At 35.4% G+C, this 20,114-nt stretch overlaps 1 protein-coding gene across 1 annotated transcript in view; it reads right to left on the reverse strand.

Annotated features, from left to right (window-relative positions):
* WDPCP (WD repeat containing planar cell polarity effector) overlaps nucleotides 1-20,114 on the reverse strand; it is a 1,247,576-nt gene that overhangs the window by 367,590 nt on the left and 859,872 nt on the right. The window contains exon 13 of the mRNA XM_053712064.1: nucleotides 12,581-12,644. Within this exon, the coding sequence (XP_053568039.1) occupies nucleotides 12,581-12,644 (64 nt within the window). The remainder of the gene's footprint in view (nucleotides 1-12,580; nucleotides 12,645-20,114) is intronic.

Below are 20,114 nucleotides of genomic sequence, written 5' to 3' on the forward strand. Positions count from 1 at the left end.
AAACGGCCATGGCTGGTCGCAAATTATGAAGCTCCCAGACCACATCTTCTAATCCATGGATTAACCTAAAACATTTGCATCATCCTACCTCACATCTGTAAGATCAATTCATATTACCTTTTGCTAGGTCGACTGATGTAGAGATGATCTACTTGTGCTGACTGGGACCTGATCAAGTCCGTTGTGGCCTACACTTAAACGCCCAACAACCCCCCCCCCCCGTACTCCGGGTAGAGCAGCTTTGGACCTGCTGTTAACACACATTCATCAAGTTAAGTTCCATTTTCCAAGCTAAGTAACATTCAGGACCCTCTTAGAATCTTACAAGCTCTTCTACAAGATGTCTAATGTCCTGCTGCCTAAGACCGACAGCTCAGATACTGGGAATTAACCATGTGCAGAGCTCTTGGACTTTTACTACCCCATAATAGGCATCGGATGAGTGGTTATGCCCTCTTAGACCCAGGGGAGAGAGCCTACCCTACTTTGACCATTTCTAACTTTTTTTGTCTGGAGGTCAGGACACTTATACAGCTCCTCTCCCTGCTAGCTGGAACGCTTTCACTCAGCACGATCCTGCCTTCCACTTAGCGTTTATCTTCACAATTTTTATTTTTCTCTCCCCTCCCTATGATTTACAGTTGCTCAGATCGCCTTTACTTATTATTTATTAACCTTGTAGCCTAATATGTTGATATTTCCTAGACAATGGTAATTTACTCCCCTACACTCAACACATAAATTAAATTACAAGAAGATCTATACTCAGCCCATTGTCCCATATACTGCACTGAAAAAGGCTCAACTTTCTCTTGATATAAATCCATACTAACACTGCTTTTCATAAGAAGCACATTTGAATTCTTTACTATGGTCATAGTATCACATGGTGTGCTAGCTTAAACTATGTGAGTTTAACTCTAAGCTAGCTCTAGTATATATCTTACCTGTTGCTAATTTTTAGATATGCTCATCTTTATAACAAATTTATGCATTTGATGGACTCTAAGTGCCACTAGAGACTGTTTCCAACATTAAGCCTTTTATCTATACCAGGCTAGAGCTGTTACAACTGTTATACACTCGTGTTAAACCTGTGATAATTTGTATGTATAAAGTAAGCTTTTCCTCTGTCACACACTGGTTCAGACAATTTACCTCCATATAATGGGCAAATGTATCCCTTATTGAGCCTCTAATACTATTTGCTATTAGAAGGGAGTGTAGATGGGGTGGCTGTTTCTTACTTCCTCTATCTCTGTCATGTTTACATATCACTAGCATTACACCCTACTATATACTCCCCAGAGAGGGCAAAAAACTAGAGTTACTATCTTAATAGGGCTCACACCTTGGTAAGCCTTACCTTAGTTTCTTGTTCTAATAAATACTTATATCACCTTACTGCCTGCTTACCCAGATACATTGATAAGCTACAACTCCTATGACCTCTGTTTAATACTAGATAACCAGCAAAAAAGGTGTCAGTTAATCAGTGACCTCAAGCTCCCTATCTATTAGATAGTCTTTGCGTGACATAGTTTAAATTGCATGGTTTATTCATATTACTATATGATCCTAATTCTTGTTCATGTATATTGGGTGACTTGTTCCTTTCTCTATGTATGTTAATATATAAATATCTCTACATTTAGTCTGGTAATTCTAACATTGAAGTTATGGTGGCACATAACTTATAATGCTTAGTTTTACTACGGCCACTCCTTCATTTAAATATCTGTTGATTTATAATCACTCCCTTGTGGCAATTACTTCATGTTAGTAATACGGAAAATCTTCATATCGTTATAGGGGTTTAGGTTCACCGAACACATTGCTCTGGTTTTGGTTTTGAATAACTATATAGCTATGTTTGTTTTACATTCTGTTCTGGTTATGCATTGTACAAGAAGATGCATGCTCACTGTAAAATCTAATTGATGAAAGCACCATCCTCCATTAAATCCCTATCCCCAATACCAACAGGATAGCTCCAAGCTGTTCTATATTTATTCACTAGATCACACTCTCTTATTATAGAGTTAAACATTTATCTATATCAGTACATTTTATCCTCTCATATTATTTAACAGTTGCATATCATATATCGCATATCAAATTTTCAATATTAGTTGTCAATTTCTCTTAACTCCCTGTACTAAGGCCCAAGAGTGGCCAATACAATTGCTAATATACCTCTTCCGGGTACCACATGCTGAATCTGGTCCAAGAGTGACCCTATACGTATTAAAGAGGTTTAATTGCCAGTTCTTAATATGGAAAAACTGAGGTCTCATTCTAGTACATCTCATTAGTTTAAAGAATCTTGATAATTATATCTCTGCTATTATTTCACTGTATTCATAATTTGTATTATTCATAAGTCAGCTATTTTGTGAATTCATCAAACTATTATGTACTATTACTGATTGTAATTTCAGCTATATCTATCATATAACGTAAGCACTAGCCTATTCTCTAGTTCATGTACTAATTGTTAATCATGGTTAATGTCATCTCTGCTCTTATGACAATTTGTATTGTAGCTTTGACTAAAGACCTCAATAAAAAAATATTTTTTTCAAACCCAGAAGGACTATATTGAAGGAGATGGCAGGAAGTTGTTACATTATTACATCTTCTGATCATGTCAGGAAATATTTTGGAATAAAAAATTAGACCATATTCAAAACGGTTAATAAACTAAACGGACATTAAACACTAAGGGCCAGATTACAAGTAAAGTTCATTCAAAGGGGGTTATTGAAGAGATGCAGGCAGCACAAAAAGTTGATTTTTCGTAAAAAACAAGACTTTATTTCATCCTTTAAAAAATATATACAAGCACAATCCATGGTAGTTACCCATACACACAGGGAGAAAAGGCTGCATCCAATGCATTTATAAAGTTCGTTATAAGAATTGATTACACTTTTGCTACTATCATACATCTTTGAAAAAGTGAAACACAGTGTTTGATGGTTTCCAATGCACAGAAATATTTAGATACACCTAAGCCTATTAAGCCTTTCCAAGTATAAGACAGAGTTTTTGTATGAATGTTGGTTATTACAGATTACAAGTAGAGCACTACAAACTGCTTTAACCCTTTAATGACCACAGCACTTTTCTATTTTCTGTCCGTTTGGGACCAAGGCTATTTTTACATTTCTGCGGTGTTTGTGTTTAGCTGTAATTTTCCTCTTACTCTTTTACTGTACCCACACATATTATATACCGTTTTTCTCGCCATTAAGTGGACTTTCTAAAAATACCATTATTTTCATATCTTATAATTTACTATAATTTTTTTTATAAAATATGAGGAAAAAATGGAAAAAAACACACTTTTTCTAACTTTGACCCCCAAAATCTGTTACACATCTACAACCACCAAAAAACACCCATGCTAAATAGTTTCTAAATTTTGTCCTGAGTTAAGAAATACCCAATGTTTACATGTTCTTTGCTTTTTTTGCAAGTTATAGGGCCATAAATACAAGTAGCACTTTGCTATTTCCAAACCATTTTTTTTTTTTCAAAATTAGCGCTAGTTACATTAGAACACTAATATCTTTCAGGAATACCTGAATATCCATTGACATATATATATTTTTAGTAGACATCCCAAAGTATTCATCTAGGCTCATTTTGGTATATTTCATGCCACCATTTCACCACCAAATGCGATAAAATACAAAAAATTGTTCGCTTTTTCACAAATTTTTTCACAAACTTTTGGTTTCTCACTTAAATTATTTACAAACAGCTTGTGCAATTATGGCTTAAATTGTTGTAAATTCTTCTCTGGGACCCCCTTTGTTCAGAAATAGCAGACATATATGGCTTTGGCGTTGCTTTTTGGTAATTAGAAGGCTGCTAAATGCCACTGCGTACTACACGTATATTATGCCCAGCAGTGAAGGGGTTAATTAGGGAGCATGTAGGGAGCTTTTAAGGGTAATTTTAGCTTTAGTGTAGTGTAGTAGACAACCCAAAGTATTGATCTAGGCCAATTTTTGTATATTTCATGCCACCATTTCACTGCCAAATGAGATCAAATTAAAAAAAACGTTAAATTTTTCACAATTTTAGGTTTCTCACTGAAATCATTTACAAACAGCTTGTGCAATTATGGCACAAATGGTTGTAAATGCTTCTCTAGGATCCCCTTTGTTCAGAAATAGCAGACATATATGGCTTTGGTGTTGCTTTTTGGTAATTAGAAGGCCGCCAAATGCCGCTGCGCATCACACGTGTATTATGGCTAGCAGTGATGGGGTTAATTATGTAGCTTGTAGGGAGCTTGCAGGGTTAATTTTAGCTTTAGTGTAGAGCTCAGCCTCCCACCTAAAACATCAGACCCCCTGATCCCTCCCAAACAGCGTTCTTCCCTCCCCCACCCCACAATTGTCCCCGCCATCTTAAGTACTGGCAGAAACTCTGCCAGTACTAAAATAAAAGCTATATTTGGGCTTTTTTTTAAAGCATATTTACATATGCTGCTGTGTAGGATCCCCCCTTAGCCCCCACCAAACAGCTTTCTAACCCTCCCCCTCTGCCTTAATGGGCGCCATCTTGGGTACTGGGTATTTAATTCACAGCTTTTGCTACTGTATGAGTGTGAGTTCCTAAGTTGATTTAAATAAAAACTTCAATGTATGAATGATTTGGAACATTTTTAACATTTAGACACTTTATGAAGTAAGTAGAGTTAAAGTCTTATAACATATAAGTGGTATTACTCTCTCTTTAAATTTTGTTGTACTCTTAGGGGGGTAGTTATCAAGCCGTCTACTTTTCTGGCTTCGCCGGCCCAATACGCCCGCCTAAGCTCGCCTCACATCGCCGCCGCGGACCTTAAAAAATACGCCTAAGTTATCAAAAAAAGCTGTCAAAAAGCCGCGGGGCGATGAGCAGCGGACTGTGAGAGTTATCACTCATCCGATCTCGCTGCCCTTCGGTTTTTCCCAGCTTTATTGCTAGCCTGTCACTAAGCACTCACACTAAACTACACTGTTCTATCCCTATACCGGCGCCCCCGGAGCCCCCCGCAACTCAATAAAGTTACTAACCCCTAAACCGCCGCTCCTAGACCCCGCCGCAACTCTTATAAATGTATTAACCCCTAAACCGCCGCTCCTAGACCCCGCCGCAACTCTTATAAATGTATTAACCCCTAAACCGCCGCTCCCGGACACCGCTGCCACCTACAGTATACCTAGTAACCCCTATCCTGCCCCCCCTACACCGTCGCCCTCTATTATAAAGTTATTAACCCCTATCCTGCTGATCCCGCACCTCTCCGCAACTAAATAAATAGTTTAACCCCTAAACCGCCGCTCCCTGAACCCGCCGCAACCTATATTAAACCTATTAACCCCTATCCTGCCCCCCTACACCGTCGTCACCTATAATAAATTTATTAACCCCTAATCTGCCTCCCCTACACCGTCGCCCCCTATAATAAATTTATTAACCCCTATCCTGCCCCCCACTACGCCGCCGCCACTGTAATAAAATTATTAACCCCTAAACCTAAGTCTAACCCTAACCCTAACGCCCCCCTAACTTAAATATTAATTAAATAAATCTAAATAAATTAACTCTTATTAACTAAATGAATCCTATTTAAAACTACAGTGAGGCCTCGGTTTACGAATTTAATTCGTTCTCCGGGTCGTTTCGTATTGCGAAAAATTCGTAAACCGAAACACGGTTTCCCATAGGAATGCATTGAAAATCAATTAATGCGTTCCGGAGGTCCGAAAAAATTCAAATAAAGTGTCCAAAAAATGCTCCAAAAGGCTCCAAAAGGCTTAACAACTTGCTGCAAATGGCTCCAATGTCTCCAAAAGGCTCCACAACTTGCTGCAAATGGCTCCAAAAGGCTTAACAACTTGCTGCAAATGGCTCCAAAAGGCTCAACAACTTGCTGCAAAATGGCTCCAAAACCTCTCCAACACCTCCACACTGGTACCCAAACTTCATTAATTAAATCATACTTGAGTATGCAGGGGGCACAGGGGCCACTGGTTTCGTATTGCGAAAAATATTCGTAAACCGAGGGGGGCAAACCGGCATTTTGTTTCGTATTGCGAAAAAAATTCGTAAACCGAGTCAAATTTTCTTCAAATTTTGATTTCGTAAACCGAAATTTCATATACCGAGTCGTGCATAAACCGGGGCCTCACTGTAAATACTTACCTTTAAAATAAACCCTAATATAGCTACAATATAAATAATAATTATATTCTAGCTATTTTAGGATTTATTTTTATTTTACAGATACCTTTCAATTTATTTTAACTAGGTACAATAGCTATTAAATATTTATTAACTATTTAATAGCTTACCTAGCTAAAATAAACTGAAATTTACCTGTAAAATAAATCCTAACCTAAGTTACAATTACACCTAACACTACACTATACTTTAATAAATTATTCCTATTTAAAAATAAATACTTACCTGTAAAATAAACCCTAAGATAGCTACAATATAATTAATAATTATATTGTAGCTATCTTAGGATTTATATTTATTTTACAGGTAACTTTGTATTTATTTTAGCTAGTTAGAATAGTTATTAAATAGTTATTAACTATTTAATAACTACCTAGCTAAAAGAAATACAAAATTACCTGTAAAATAAATCCTAACCTAAGTTACAATTAAACCTAATACTACACTATCATTAAATTAATTAAATAAATTACCTACAAATAACTACAATTAAATACAATTACATAGACTAACTAAAGTACAAAAAATAAAAAAATAAGTTACAAACATGTTAAAAATATTACAACAATTTTAAGCTACTTACACCTAATCTAAGCCCCCTAATAAAATAACAAACCCCCCAAAATAAAAAAATTCCCTACCCTATTCTAAATTAAATAAAGTTCAAAGCTCTTTTACCTTACCAGCCCTTAAAAGGGCCATTTGTGGGGGCATGCCCCAAAGAAAACAGCTCTTTTGCCTGTAAAAGAAAAATACAACCCCCCCAACATTAAAACCCACCACCCACATACCCCTAATCTAATCCAAACCCCCCTTACAAAAACCTAACACTAATCCCCTGAAGATCATCCTACCTTGTCTTCACTCAGCCGAGCAGCGATGGAACCGAAGTGGACATCCGGAGCGGAAGAAGTTAATCCTCCAAGCGGCGCTGAAGAAATCTTCCATCCGATGAAGTCATCATCCAGGCGGCGCTGAAGAAAAGTCTTCGATCCGGCCGATGTCATCTTCAAAGAGGCGCTGAAGAGGTCTTCTATCCGGGCGAAGTCATCTTCCAAGCCAGGTCTTGAATCTTCCTTCCGCCGACGCGGAACCTCCTTCTTCACCGACGGACTACGACGAATGAAGGCTCCTTTAAGGGACGTCATCCAAGATGGCGTCCCCTCAATTCCGATTGGCTGATAGGATTCTATCAGCCAATCGGAATTAAGGTAGGAAAATTCTGATTGGCTGATGGAATCAGCCAATCAGATTCAAGTTCAATCCGATTGGCTGATCCAATCAGCCAATCAGATTGAGCTCGCATTCTATTGGCTGATCGGAACAGCCAATAGAATGCGAGCTCAATCTGATTGGCTGATTCCATCAGCCAATCAGATTTTTCCTACCTTAATTCCGATTGGCTGATAGAATCCTATCAGCCAATCGGAATTGAGGGGACGCCATCTTGGATGACGTCCCTTAAAGGAGCCTTCATTCGTCGTAGTCCGTCGGTGAAGAAGGAGGTTCCGTGTCGGCGGAAGGAAGATTCAAGACCCGGCTTGGAAGATGACTTCGCCCGGATAGAAGACCTCTTCAGCGCCTCTTTGAAGATGACATCGGCCGGATCGAAGACTTTTCTTCAGCGCCGCCTGGATGATGACTTCATCGGATGGAAGATTTCTTCAGCGCCGCTTGGAGGATTAACTTCTTCCGCTCCGGATGTCCACTTCGGTTCCATCGCTGCTCGGCTGAGTGAAGACAAGGTAGGATGATCTTCAGGGGATTAGTGTTAGGTTTTTGTAAGAGGGGTTTGGGTTAGATTAGTGGTATGTGGGTGGTGGGTTTTAATGTTGGGGGGGGTTGTATTTTTCTTTTACAGGCAAAAGAGCTGTTTTCTTTGGGGCATGCCCCCACAAATGGCCCTTTTAAGGGCTGGTAAGGTAAAAGAGCTTTGAACTTTATTTAATTTAGAATAGGGTAGGGCATTTTTTTTATTTTGGGGGGGTTTGTTATTTTATTAGGGGGCTTAGATTAGGTGTAAGTAGCTTAAAATTGTTGTAATATTTTTAACATGTTTGTAACTTATTTTTTGTAACTTAGCTTTTTTTATTTTTTGTACTTTAGTTAGTCTATGTAATTGTATTTAATTGTAGTTATTTGTAGGTAGTTTATTTAATTAATTTAATGATAGTGTAGTATTAGGTTTAATTGTAACTTAAGTTAGGATTTATTTTACAGGTAATTTTGTATTTCTTTTAGCTAGGTAGTTATTAAATAGTTAATAACTATTTAATAACTATTCTAACTAGCTAAAATAAATACAAAGTTACCTGTAAAATAAATATATATCCTAAGATAGCTCAAATATAATTATTAATTATATTGTAGCTATCTTAGGGTTTATTTTACAGGTAAGTATTTATTTTTAAATAGGAATAATTTATTAAAGTATAGTGTAGTGTTAGGTGTAATTGTAACTTAGGTTAGGATTTATTTTACAGGTAAATTTCAGTTTATTTTTACTAGATAGCTATTAAACAGTTAATAACTATTTAATAGCTATTGTACCTAGTTAAAACAAATTGAAAGGTACCTGTAAAATAAAAATAAATCCTAAGATAGCTAGAATATAATTATTATTTATATTGTAGCTATATTAGGGTTTATTTTAAAGGTAAGTATTTAGTTTTAAATAGGATTCATTTAGTTAATAAGAGTTAATTTATTTAGATTTATTTAATTAATATTTAAGTTAGGGGGGTGTTAGGGTTAGGGTTAGACTTAGGTTTAGGGGTTAATAATTTTATTACAGTGGCGGCAGTGTAGTGGGGGCAGGATAGGGGTTAATAAATTTATTATAGGTGGCGACGGTGTAGGGGGGGCAGATTAGAGGTTATTAAATTTATTATAGGTGGCGACGGTGTAGGGGGGGCAGAATAGGGGTTAATACATTTAATATAGGTTGCGGCGGGTTCAGGGAGCGGCGGTTTAGGGGTTAATACATTTATTATAGTTGCGGTGGGCTCCGGGAGCGGCGGTTTAGGGGGTAATAACTTTATTTAGTTGCGGCGGTGTAGGGGGACAGATTAGTGGTGTTTAGACTCGGGGTACATGTTAGGGTGTTAGGTGTAGACAGCTCCCATAGAAATCAATGGGATGTCTGTCAGCAGCGAACTTGTACTTTCGCTATGGTCAGACTCCCATTGATTCCTATGGGATCCGCCGCCTCCAGGGGTGGCGGTTTGAAAACCAGGTACGCTGGGCCGTAAAAGTGCCGAGCGTACCTGCTAGTTTTTTGATAACTAGCAAAAGTAGTGAGAATGTGCCGCACTTGTGTGCGGAACATCTGGAGTGACGTAAGAATCGATCTGTGTCGGACTGAGTCCGGCGGATTAAAGCTTACGTCACAAAATTCTACTTTTGCCGGTCTCGAGCCTTTGATAACTAAGGCGTATCAGCCTCGCCACAAATACGCTGCGGAATTCCAGCGTATTTGAGGTTGACGGCTTGATAACTAGGCCCTTATGTTACAATTAATAATTCTGGTTATTGTTATAAGTGCTAATTCCTACCACAAGCTTGTGGTAGCAATAACCAGCCAATTGTAATGATTGGTTAATTATCTCGCTGCTGCAAACGGGCAAATTTAGCGAACCACTTGTAATCTAGCCCTAAATACTTTACTGTATATATGCATAGTATTTAGGTTATCACATGCCTTCTGTAGTCTGCTGTTCTGTAGTGAATGCTGTTATGTTGAAATGTACCTTTTATTGCACTCCAGTACTGATGTGTTTGCACATGTGCAGTAACTCTCCTTCAGATACCTGCAGTGTAAACTAAGTTCCAACATGGCGGCACCCATCATTATAGGGAGGTGCATGAAATGTATTTAGCGTTTAGTGTCCCTTGAAAAGAGATTTACTCAAGGTATATTTAGAAATGAATGAATTCATATTATGGTCATGTAATCTTAGAGAATTGTAATAGTGTAGAGCAAAGAGTTAAAATTTTCACTTTTCTCACTGTTTGATGAAAATTAGTAAGCACATTTCTGCAACACAATGGATAATTGGTTCTATATTTACTCTGTAATACACCTAGGGAAAAAGTATTTTGTCTACACCAAAATTTGTATTGTTTAAAACATAGATAATCCCTTTATTACACATTCTCCAGTTTAGCATAACCAACACAGTTATAATATACATTTTACCTCTGTGATTACCTTGTATCTAAGTCTCTGCAGACTGCCCCCTTATTTAATTCTTTTGACAGACTTGCATTTTAGCCAATCAGTGCCCTCTCATAAGCAACTCCACCTGCGTGAGCACAATGTTATCTATATGGCACACATGAACTAACACCCTCTAGCTGTGAAAAAAGTACCAAATGCTTTCAGATAACAGGCAGCCTTCAAGGGCTTAGAAATTAGTATATGAGCCTACCTAGGTTTAGCTTTCAACTAAGAATACCAAGAGTACAAAGCAAATTTGATGATAAAAGTAAATTGGAAAGTTGTTTAAAATGATGTGCCCTATCTGATCGATGAAAGTTTCATTTTGACTAGACTGTCACAATTATTGTTGTATTCACTAGATTTTTTCCCCTTCTAAGCACCACACTCCAAAGCACAGCTTGACATACCTTTGTTAAATCAATCTTTTCTTAAATATTAAAGTTGATATTTTCCTGCATTTTTCTTGAATGTTTTTTATTACAGTCCTAGGACCAAATGTATGCTTTGTATTGTTTGTTTTGTAAATGTTATTTGTTTAAATTACAAATAAAAAAAGAGAAAATAATTTATTTGATCAGTTAGGTGCAGTGATTATGCAAACTATATAGCATGTTAAAACTGTTAAAGTCAAATAGCCATAAGGAAATGACAATTGCTTTTGTTTTATAAATGCTCAATGGCTAAGAATTTCAATCAGCTGTATTTGCAAAAGAGGGACAAGCCTCCACAAACCAGAAAAATAAATACAAATACATGTTCAACAAATGTTAAGAGATTGTCATACACTTTTAGATGGAACAAAACAACCTTAAAATACAATTGCCTATTCAAGAAATAGCTATTTTGTACCATCAGAGGTTTTGCAAAATACTCTTTCAATCCTAATTAAACTGAACATACAACAGTGGAGTTTACATATAGATTAGATTCTGTTGGAATGCTCATTCATAATAGTAGTTTAGAAGCTGTGACTTTAAAATGATATATTATGATTTATAAATAGTGTGGTTGTAAATGGAAATAATTTAGAAATTGTGTCTGTAACATTATATTGGATTATGATTTGTAAATGTGTAGTTGTAAATAAAAATAAATTATATATGTAAGAAAAAATATAAAAACAAATAATGCCGATTTTGAGGATCAATCTGCCGCTAGAAAATGGGTTTATTTTTGCTTCAGAAGTTATAGAAATGAGCAACAGTACAATAATATAAGAAAATGATAAAGTACTGTTTTCATGTCATTAGAGATTCATTTTCTTACTTAGAAATGGAAAGTTTGTGAGGTGCAATTTAACATATAATTTAACCAGTAGTTTTAGGATAAACATTTCAGCAACTACGGTTTAAAAAGTAATTGGACAACATAATGTCTGCATTATACATGAGTCAAGAAACAACATTTATAAAAAGGTTTTGTAACGGTTTTCTTTCTATTGTTAACCAGAAAACAATCAAATCAGCAGTGTAGCCATTTCATGCTGAGTAAGAAGGAAAGCACTATCAGCTTTGTCCACCTGACCTCACTGAGATATTGTAGTGCAAGATCCTATAAAACAAGAGACTCACGTGGAGCTTTCCGCAGAGATAGTTAATTTTACTTCTGTAGCTAATTAAGTGGGAGGGACAAAGAGTGAATGAAATGTAAAACTCCTTGAGACCATGTTAAAGCTTTGTTGTTTTAAATGTACCAGCAGAAGCGTTCATAATTTGTCACTTTAATTGGGAACCAAAAAGGCATACTGAGAGGTTTGAAAATCCATGGGGCAAAGTTTGCCCTTGCATACTAGCTTTTGCAGATGTGTTTTTTTTACTTAAGCCAAGGATTAAGTGCACTTAAGCTTATTTAGTGAAAGCGACCATGTTTTACTAATCAGAATGCACTGATAGGAATTTTTATGTCCATTTTTAACCCTGCAAAAGGGCACACAAGGTCTTTAGGTTGCTCAAAGAAAAGATCAGTTAGCAAAGACATAATTGCTATGGAAGAAACTAAAGGGCAATCAAAAATGGTTTCTTAAAAGAATTCTTAGAAACTGATATTCTACAGGTCCTAAATCTGCCATCATGATATATAATTGACTATTGACAACAGAATCCAAAAGCTTACCCTAAATAAGTCACGGGCCCCTATGTCCACTGCAAGGAGAAAAGCCTTTTCAAACCTTTGGTACCTGCATAAAAACAGTAAATAAATATGTTATTATATAGTTAACAAAATACACATAACTTACTTGTCATTGTCTTTATTTAGTGATGTCAGTCATGATCTAAAACTAGACAATTCCCAGCTAACAAGTTTTTACATTAATTTAACAACATCACAAGATAAACAAATTCCCTAATGGCTGTAGCTAAGTACAAGGATTTACCCGAATCTATAAATGTGTAAAGTTAAAAGCATAAATGCCTGTTAATACATAAACTACTGCCTTGTATTTAATGCAGTTTTCTAGAAAGATCAATTATCTCCCATAAAGCACTAGTCTGAAAAGAATAAAAAAAAATGGTTTGTTTTAAATAATTATGATTAACTTGTGATGGAAATGATAAAAATAGAAATATAATAATTATCATTTGATTGTTACAAAGATGGATAAATTATATTTTAACTACCATACTGTTTAGAAACAAGTAGATTTCTCAAAGCACTGGTTCCTAACTGTATTAGACTTAGGGGCCGAATTATCAAGCTCCGAATGGAGCTTGATGCCCGTTTCTGCGCGAGCCTTCAGGTTCACCAGAAAAAGCAGTTATCAAGCAACGGTCTAAAGACCGCTGCTCCATAACTGGTCCGCCTGCTCTGAGGCCGCGGACATCAATCCACCCGATCCTATACGATCAGGCTGACTGACACCCATGCTAGCGGCCAATTGGCTGCAAATCTGTAGGGGGCGGCATTGCACAAGCAGTTCACTTCAGTCTCTCCGGAAACAGCCGTTATAATGCAGCGGTCTAAAGACCGCTGCTTCATAACTTGTCCGCCTGCTCTGAGGCTGCAGACATCAATCCACCCAATCCTATACAATCGGGCTGATTGACACTCCCTGCTAGCGGAAGATTGACCGCAAATCTGCAGGGGGTGGCATTGCACAAGCAGTTCACCAGAACTGCTTGTGTAATGATAAATGTCTGCATTTATTGATGTGCGGCGGACATGATACGCTGCATCGTATCATGTCCGCTCGCACATTAATAAATAGGCCCCTTAGTCTACTTGAAATTTAAATGATATTCTCTCAATCGGCTTTGTTTTTTATAAGATTGCAGCTTCTCACGAATTGAAGTTGTTTCTAAGTTTTGGATAAATAGTGCTCTTCATATGCATGATATAAATGTTTAGAGCTTGCATGTTGCACAGTGATTGCTTAGAGCTTACTGTCAATATAATTGCTTTATTCTGTGTGACATCTTCAAGTGAGTGTTGAGACAACCCAAGACACCCTTGAGATCAACCTTAAAATAATTTTTCGAGAATAAAAAAATTTCAGATATTGCAAAAAACAAACAAACCACAAAACAACAGCAAATTTTGTCTGGAATCCGCTTAATTCCCGAGATAAGAAACTAGTTGATGGATAACAAATTAACCAAAATGACAATTTTTGGTAGACATTAACTGTAAAAATAGCTGATTTTATTGTGTCATTTTATCTGAACATTTTATCATTTTATATTATTGTTAAGCTTCTGTTTTTCATTAGAGCAACTATAAAATGTATTAAAGGTAAATATTTAATGGTTTAAATAAGCTAACACTGCTAATAAACTGTCAATAAATTATTATAGATTCCTAACTTATTAATATGTGAACATGAACTAAAATGCCCACTATATGTTTTTCATGGATTACACAACCTTGCATGTGTCAGCTGAAAACTGCTAATTTGAGCCTTGTTTTAAAGGGACAGTCTAGTCCAAAATAAACTTTAATGATTCAGATAGGGCATGTAATTTTAAACAACTTTTGAATTTACTTTTATTACCAATTTTCTTTTGTTTTCTTAGTATTCTTAGTTAAAAGCTAAACCTAGGAGGTTCATATGCTAATTTCTTAGACCTTGAAGACGACCTCTTATCTGAATGCATTTTGACAGTTTCTCACCACTAGAGGGCGTTAGTTCATGTGTTTCCTATAGGAAACCTAGGAGTGAGCACTGATTGGCTAAAACGTAAGTCTGTCAAAAGAACTGAAATAAGGGGGCAGTTTGCAGAGGCTTTGATACAAGGTAATAACAGAGGTAAAAAGTGTATTATTATAACCATGTTGTTTATGCAAAACTGAGGAATGGGTAATAAAGGGATTATCTATCTTTTAAAACAATAAATATTGTGGTGTAGACTGTCCCTTTAATAAGTAAATTGCTAAATCTAGAAAACAAGCAAATAAAAAAAAAAGAAGTTTGTACATACAATCATGATTTTACTGGTTTGTTTGCATTTGAATAAGAACTTTAACTCAGTAAGTTTCTAGAGTTTTTGTTTTTTTATATTTTGCTTTTGTTTGTTTTTTTAGACTTCTTATATATACATAATTATTAGTATAAAGCACTTTATACAACACTTTGCCATGAATAATGAACTTGATATTTCCAGTACATTGAACAATATTTTCCCCAAACTCATTTAAAATAACAAGGGCCAGATAACAAGTGGAGCGTTAATAAATGCTCCCGCTCGAGCGTTAATTGCCCTAGAAGTAAGCTTTTAGCGCACGTCAGGTTGTGCTTGTATTATGAGTTCAAAGTAAATGGTTTTCGCTTGTGCGCTTACCCGACAAACTTACAATATCCTGTGCGCATTCACGTATTTCAGCATAGAAGTCTATGGAGAAAAAAAAGTGGGGGGGAAACACCCCACTCTCACACAAAGCCAATCATATTTTCTCACGTGCGCTGACCCGACATGAAAATATGAATATTTCACATTTCAATGTTCTTCACATAGAAGAATATGTTCTCTTTATTCATAAATAAATATTTCATATATCTGATGGTATTTTGGTACAATATATATCTATACAATACATGATTAGATATATACAGATATAATTAGGAATATCTATTTAAAATACTTAGAACATATATTCTGCTATGTGCAGAACTTTGGAATGTGGATGTATTTACAGTAAATACATAGTTAAAACTTGTATTAAATATGAATATTGCATAAATATGTTTTTACATGTTTTCAGCTACTTAACTGCAAAGGGCTCCAATGCACTCCTATATATGTCTAAATATGTGTACATATATATTTATGTGTTTATATGTGTATATATGACTGGAAATACATATACACACACATATGATTACATATGTACACATTATATATATACACATACATCTTTAGACATGAGTATGTATGTATATGTTAAAGCCCTTTACCTAAGATCTCATATCTTTGAGCTCTTATAACTTTAATGTGCAATAATTTAATAATAATAATAATAATTTTTATTAGATAGTGTTATTATGAGTGTAATCATTCTAGCATAAATAGAGATTGCGCTCAAGCGATCGTGTTTACTTTCCACACGTAATACAAACAATTAATTTGTATACTTACCTATGTTAAGCAGAATTCCTCATAAAACTACCTAACTTACATTTACAAAAAGAAGCTAGAAGATATTAGGATTTTTTAAGTAAATAGAACTTTAGTTAAAGTTATATAATGCACAAAAAAGTTCTTTCATGATTCAGATACAGCATTTTCTAATTTACTTGTGTGATGAATCTTTTGGTGTCTCCTGAAAAGGAGGGTCGTAAGCTTAGGAGCGTGCATGTTACTGGAGAAATATATGACAGCAGTTTTGCAAGAATGTGACCCATTTGCAAGAGCACCAGATGACAGCACTATTTCATGCAATGTAGCGATCCAGATACCTAGGTTTCTTACCCAAAAACCCAGGTTTTCTTCAAGAAAGAATACCATGGGATTGAAGCAAATTTGGTAATAGAAGTAAACTGAAAACTTTTTTAAAATTCTAGGCTCTGCCTGAATTACAATTTTTTTTTGTGAGTTTCATATCCATTAAATAAAACCACCATCCAGGTAAAAAACAACAACAATTTTTTCCCTTCTAAATGCTTAAAGAGACCTAAATGCTTAATTATGGCCAGTAAACAAATATTGCATTTTTTTATTATTTATTTTACCTCCTTTTCCTGTAATTTAACTCAGAAAATTGTTGCTTTTTCAGGGCATACATCATTATGGCTAGAATTTGTTTAGTGTCTCTTTAAACATGTTATTTATTATATCCCTCTACCTAAGTTGTTCAGGTCTCAAAGTAAAATGTCTGACATAGGTATCCCTCTAGTCGTGGGTGCCGCCAAGTTGAAATTCATCCTTCATTGCCTTTCAGTGCTGACATGTTTGCACATGTGCAGCAACTTTCCTTCAGAAACCTGCAGTGTAACCTAGGTTCCAATATGTCGGCACCCATATCCAGATGGAGGTGGAAAAAATGTATTTAGTATTCAATGTCCCTTTAAAGGGACAGTCTAGTATAAATTAAACTTTCATTATTCAGATAGGACTTTTAATTTTAATCAACTTTCCAATTTACTTTTATCATCAAATGTGCTTTTTTCTCTTGGTATTCTTAGTTTAAACTAAACCTAGGTAGGCTCATATGCTAATTTCTAAGCCTTTGAGGGCTGCCTCTTATCACATGCTTTTTAAATCTCTTTTCAACACAGAGAGACAGAAAGTACACGTGGGCCATATAGATAACACTGTGTTCAGGCACAGGGGGTTATTTAAGATTTAGCACAAAACAGTGCTAAATTTAAGACAATAGATAATAAACAGTCACAGTCATGTGATCAGGGGGCCGGAAGAAGGTTCCTAGATACAAGGTAATCACAGAGGTAAAAAGTATATTAATATAACTGTGTTGGTTATGCAAAACTGGGGAATGGGTAACAAAGGGATTATCTATCTTTTAAAACAATAACAATTCTATGGTAGACTGTCCCTTTAAGCATTTTATATTACACTCTCAAAGGGGGGCTGAAATGTTAATGGATCCCAGTACAATTTAAACATCTCCATTGACATGAACATAGCGGCATTGCTATTAGATGGATTTAACGTGGTTTCAATTCTAGTTTTATAAACATTATGATTTTGTTATCATTTTTTAAGTTTGTTGAGTATTTTGAGAGAAACTCACAAAAACTAAAATTGCAAAGTTCTAATGAGATAAAATGGATTTTTGAAAGCATTGGGAGTTGGAAGAATTCAAACACACCCATGAAATAACCCTTTTTGGCTCAGTCTGTGACACTGGAAGACTTAATTTACAAAGCAAGGAACAAACTTAAAATAATCTATTTATTTGTTCCTGCCCCTATCACTACTGAACATGAAATTAAAAAAAGTATAAAATTAATCAAATTTGCATTTTGAGAGCACTATACTACAGGAAGCATAGTAATTGTCTCTTAGGCACTGATGATAAAAGCATTGCCAGAGCTACAAGAAAATTGCCTTTTTGGGCTTGCCAGTCTTGCAATCTTTGGGTCCAGTGATATTTTTGTTTTAAATGTGGGCTCTCTGTTCCGCTGATTGGCAATGTGCCGTCCTTAGGAAATAATAGGGATCACAGTTTTCGCAATAGTTCGCCAACATCAACAGTGATCTTGGATCTCGGCTTGTGTTGGTGTGTGTATCCAAAGTATGTTTACACGACATAGACTGTGCCTTCACTAAAACAAAAAATGGTTTCTGTGTAGTAACAGTTCAAATAATACATATGTAAATTAATTTTCACTGTACAGGCGTACCTCAGAAATATTGCGGGTTTCGGTTCCAGACCACGGCAATAAAGCGAATATAGCAAATAAAGTGAGTCACACTAATGTATTTATTTCCCAGTATATATAAAGCTATATTTACACTATACTGTAGTCTATAAAGTGTGAAATAGCATTATGTCGAAAAAACAATGTTCATACCTTAATAAAAAAAAAATGCTAAAAAAATGTTAACGATCATCTGAGCCTTCAGCGAGTCATAATCTTTTTTGCTGGTGGTGTGTATATATGTGTACACGTGTATTTATATGTGTATATGTGTATTCATGTGTATTTTTGTGTCTATATGTGGATATATGTTGGAAAAATGGCACCAATAGACTTGCTCGACACAGGGTTGCCACAAACCTTCAATTAGCTAAAAGATAAATATTTGTGAAACGCAATAAAGCAAAGCACAATAAAACGAGGTATGCCTGTACATTCAATAGATATCTCACAATGGCAGTCACATCAATGTTTCCCCATTAAAATACAGGTAACTCCCATGTAGCGCCTATATATTCATTATGTCTGCGATCTACATTGTTAAACATCTTATTATTAAACCTATAGGAGCTGTGGGGATGTGAGTATATAATAAATGTATACACACTATTTGTTTATATGTATTTTATTATTCTATAATGCTTTAATATGTATTTTAATTCTTGTGATTTTAAAAATCATGTTTTTTACTTTTTTTTTTTTTTTAGGAAGATGATTTTGTGTTTGGGTTATTATTTCATAGTGCATTTTTTTTTACTTTCCACAGTGTGAAACATGTTTTGTTGGAATAAATGTTGTTATTTTAAATGTTATTGCTGATATAAGCTATCACTGTTCTGAATGTGTTAAACTATTAATATTGTGACTGCACTGTAACAAATTTGTTACTAATATAGAATACGTTTGTTACAGTGCAGTTGCAATATTATGACACATTCAGAACAGTAAGAACTTAAATCAGCAATAAAAATAGAATATGAAAAAAACATTAGTTCTAAAAAACCAAATTTTACACAGTGCAAAGTTACAAAAAAACTTACACTATTATAAAACTAGAAAGCTGCGGCTACTGACAAGCCAAAAGTAAAAATCACAGCATTTTATAGCATTATACAATAAAATACATATATAATAAAACATTGTATATACATGTATAATATACCAACAACCCCCCAGCTCCTATAGGTGTATTATTGATAGCCTATTACTATTGTATTGTAATAAAATGGGGTAGAGGTTCTGTTGACACATGTACATTGTATTTAGTCAATGCTGTTTAAAGGGACACTCAAGTAAAAAAAAAAAACTTTTATGATTCAGAAAGAGCAGCAGTTTTAAGACACTTTCCAAGTTACTTCCAGTATAAAATTTTGCACAATCTTTTTATATTCCCGCTTTTTGGGACACAAGATCCTACTGAGCATGTGCACAAGCAAACAGGGTATACGTATACTAGTCTATGATTGGCTGATGTCTGTCACATGATAAAGGGGGCCAGAAAACGGGAGAAAAAATAAATTTGTCAGAAAAAAAATCTACTGCTTATTTGAAATTCAGAGAAGGGGGCATATTTATCAAGCTCCGTATGGACCGCTGCTCCATAACTTGTCCGTCTGCTCTGAGGCTGCGGACAGAAATCAACCCAATCTAATACGTATGCTGTCGGCATTTATCGATGTGCGGCGGACATGATACACTACATCGTATCATGTCCGCTTGCACTTACATAAATCGGCCCCATTGGCTGTCTATTAAATTTTAAACCACAATACTAAATTTGGCAGAGAGCCAAAGGTCGTAATACATGACCATAAATAAACTAATAAGCCA

This window comes from Bombina bombina, chromosome 4, assembly GCF_027579735.1.
Source record: "Bombina bombina isolate aBomBom1 chromosome 4, aBomBom1.pri, whole genome shotgun sequence".
Lineage (NCBI taxonomy): Eukaryota > Metazoa > Chordata > Amphibia > Anura > Bombinatoridae > Bombina > Bombina bombina.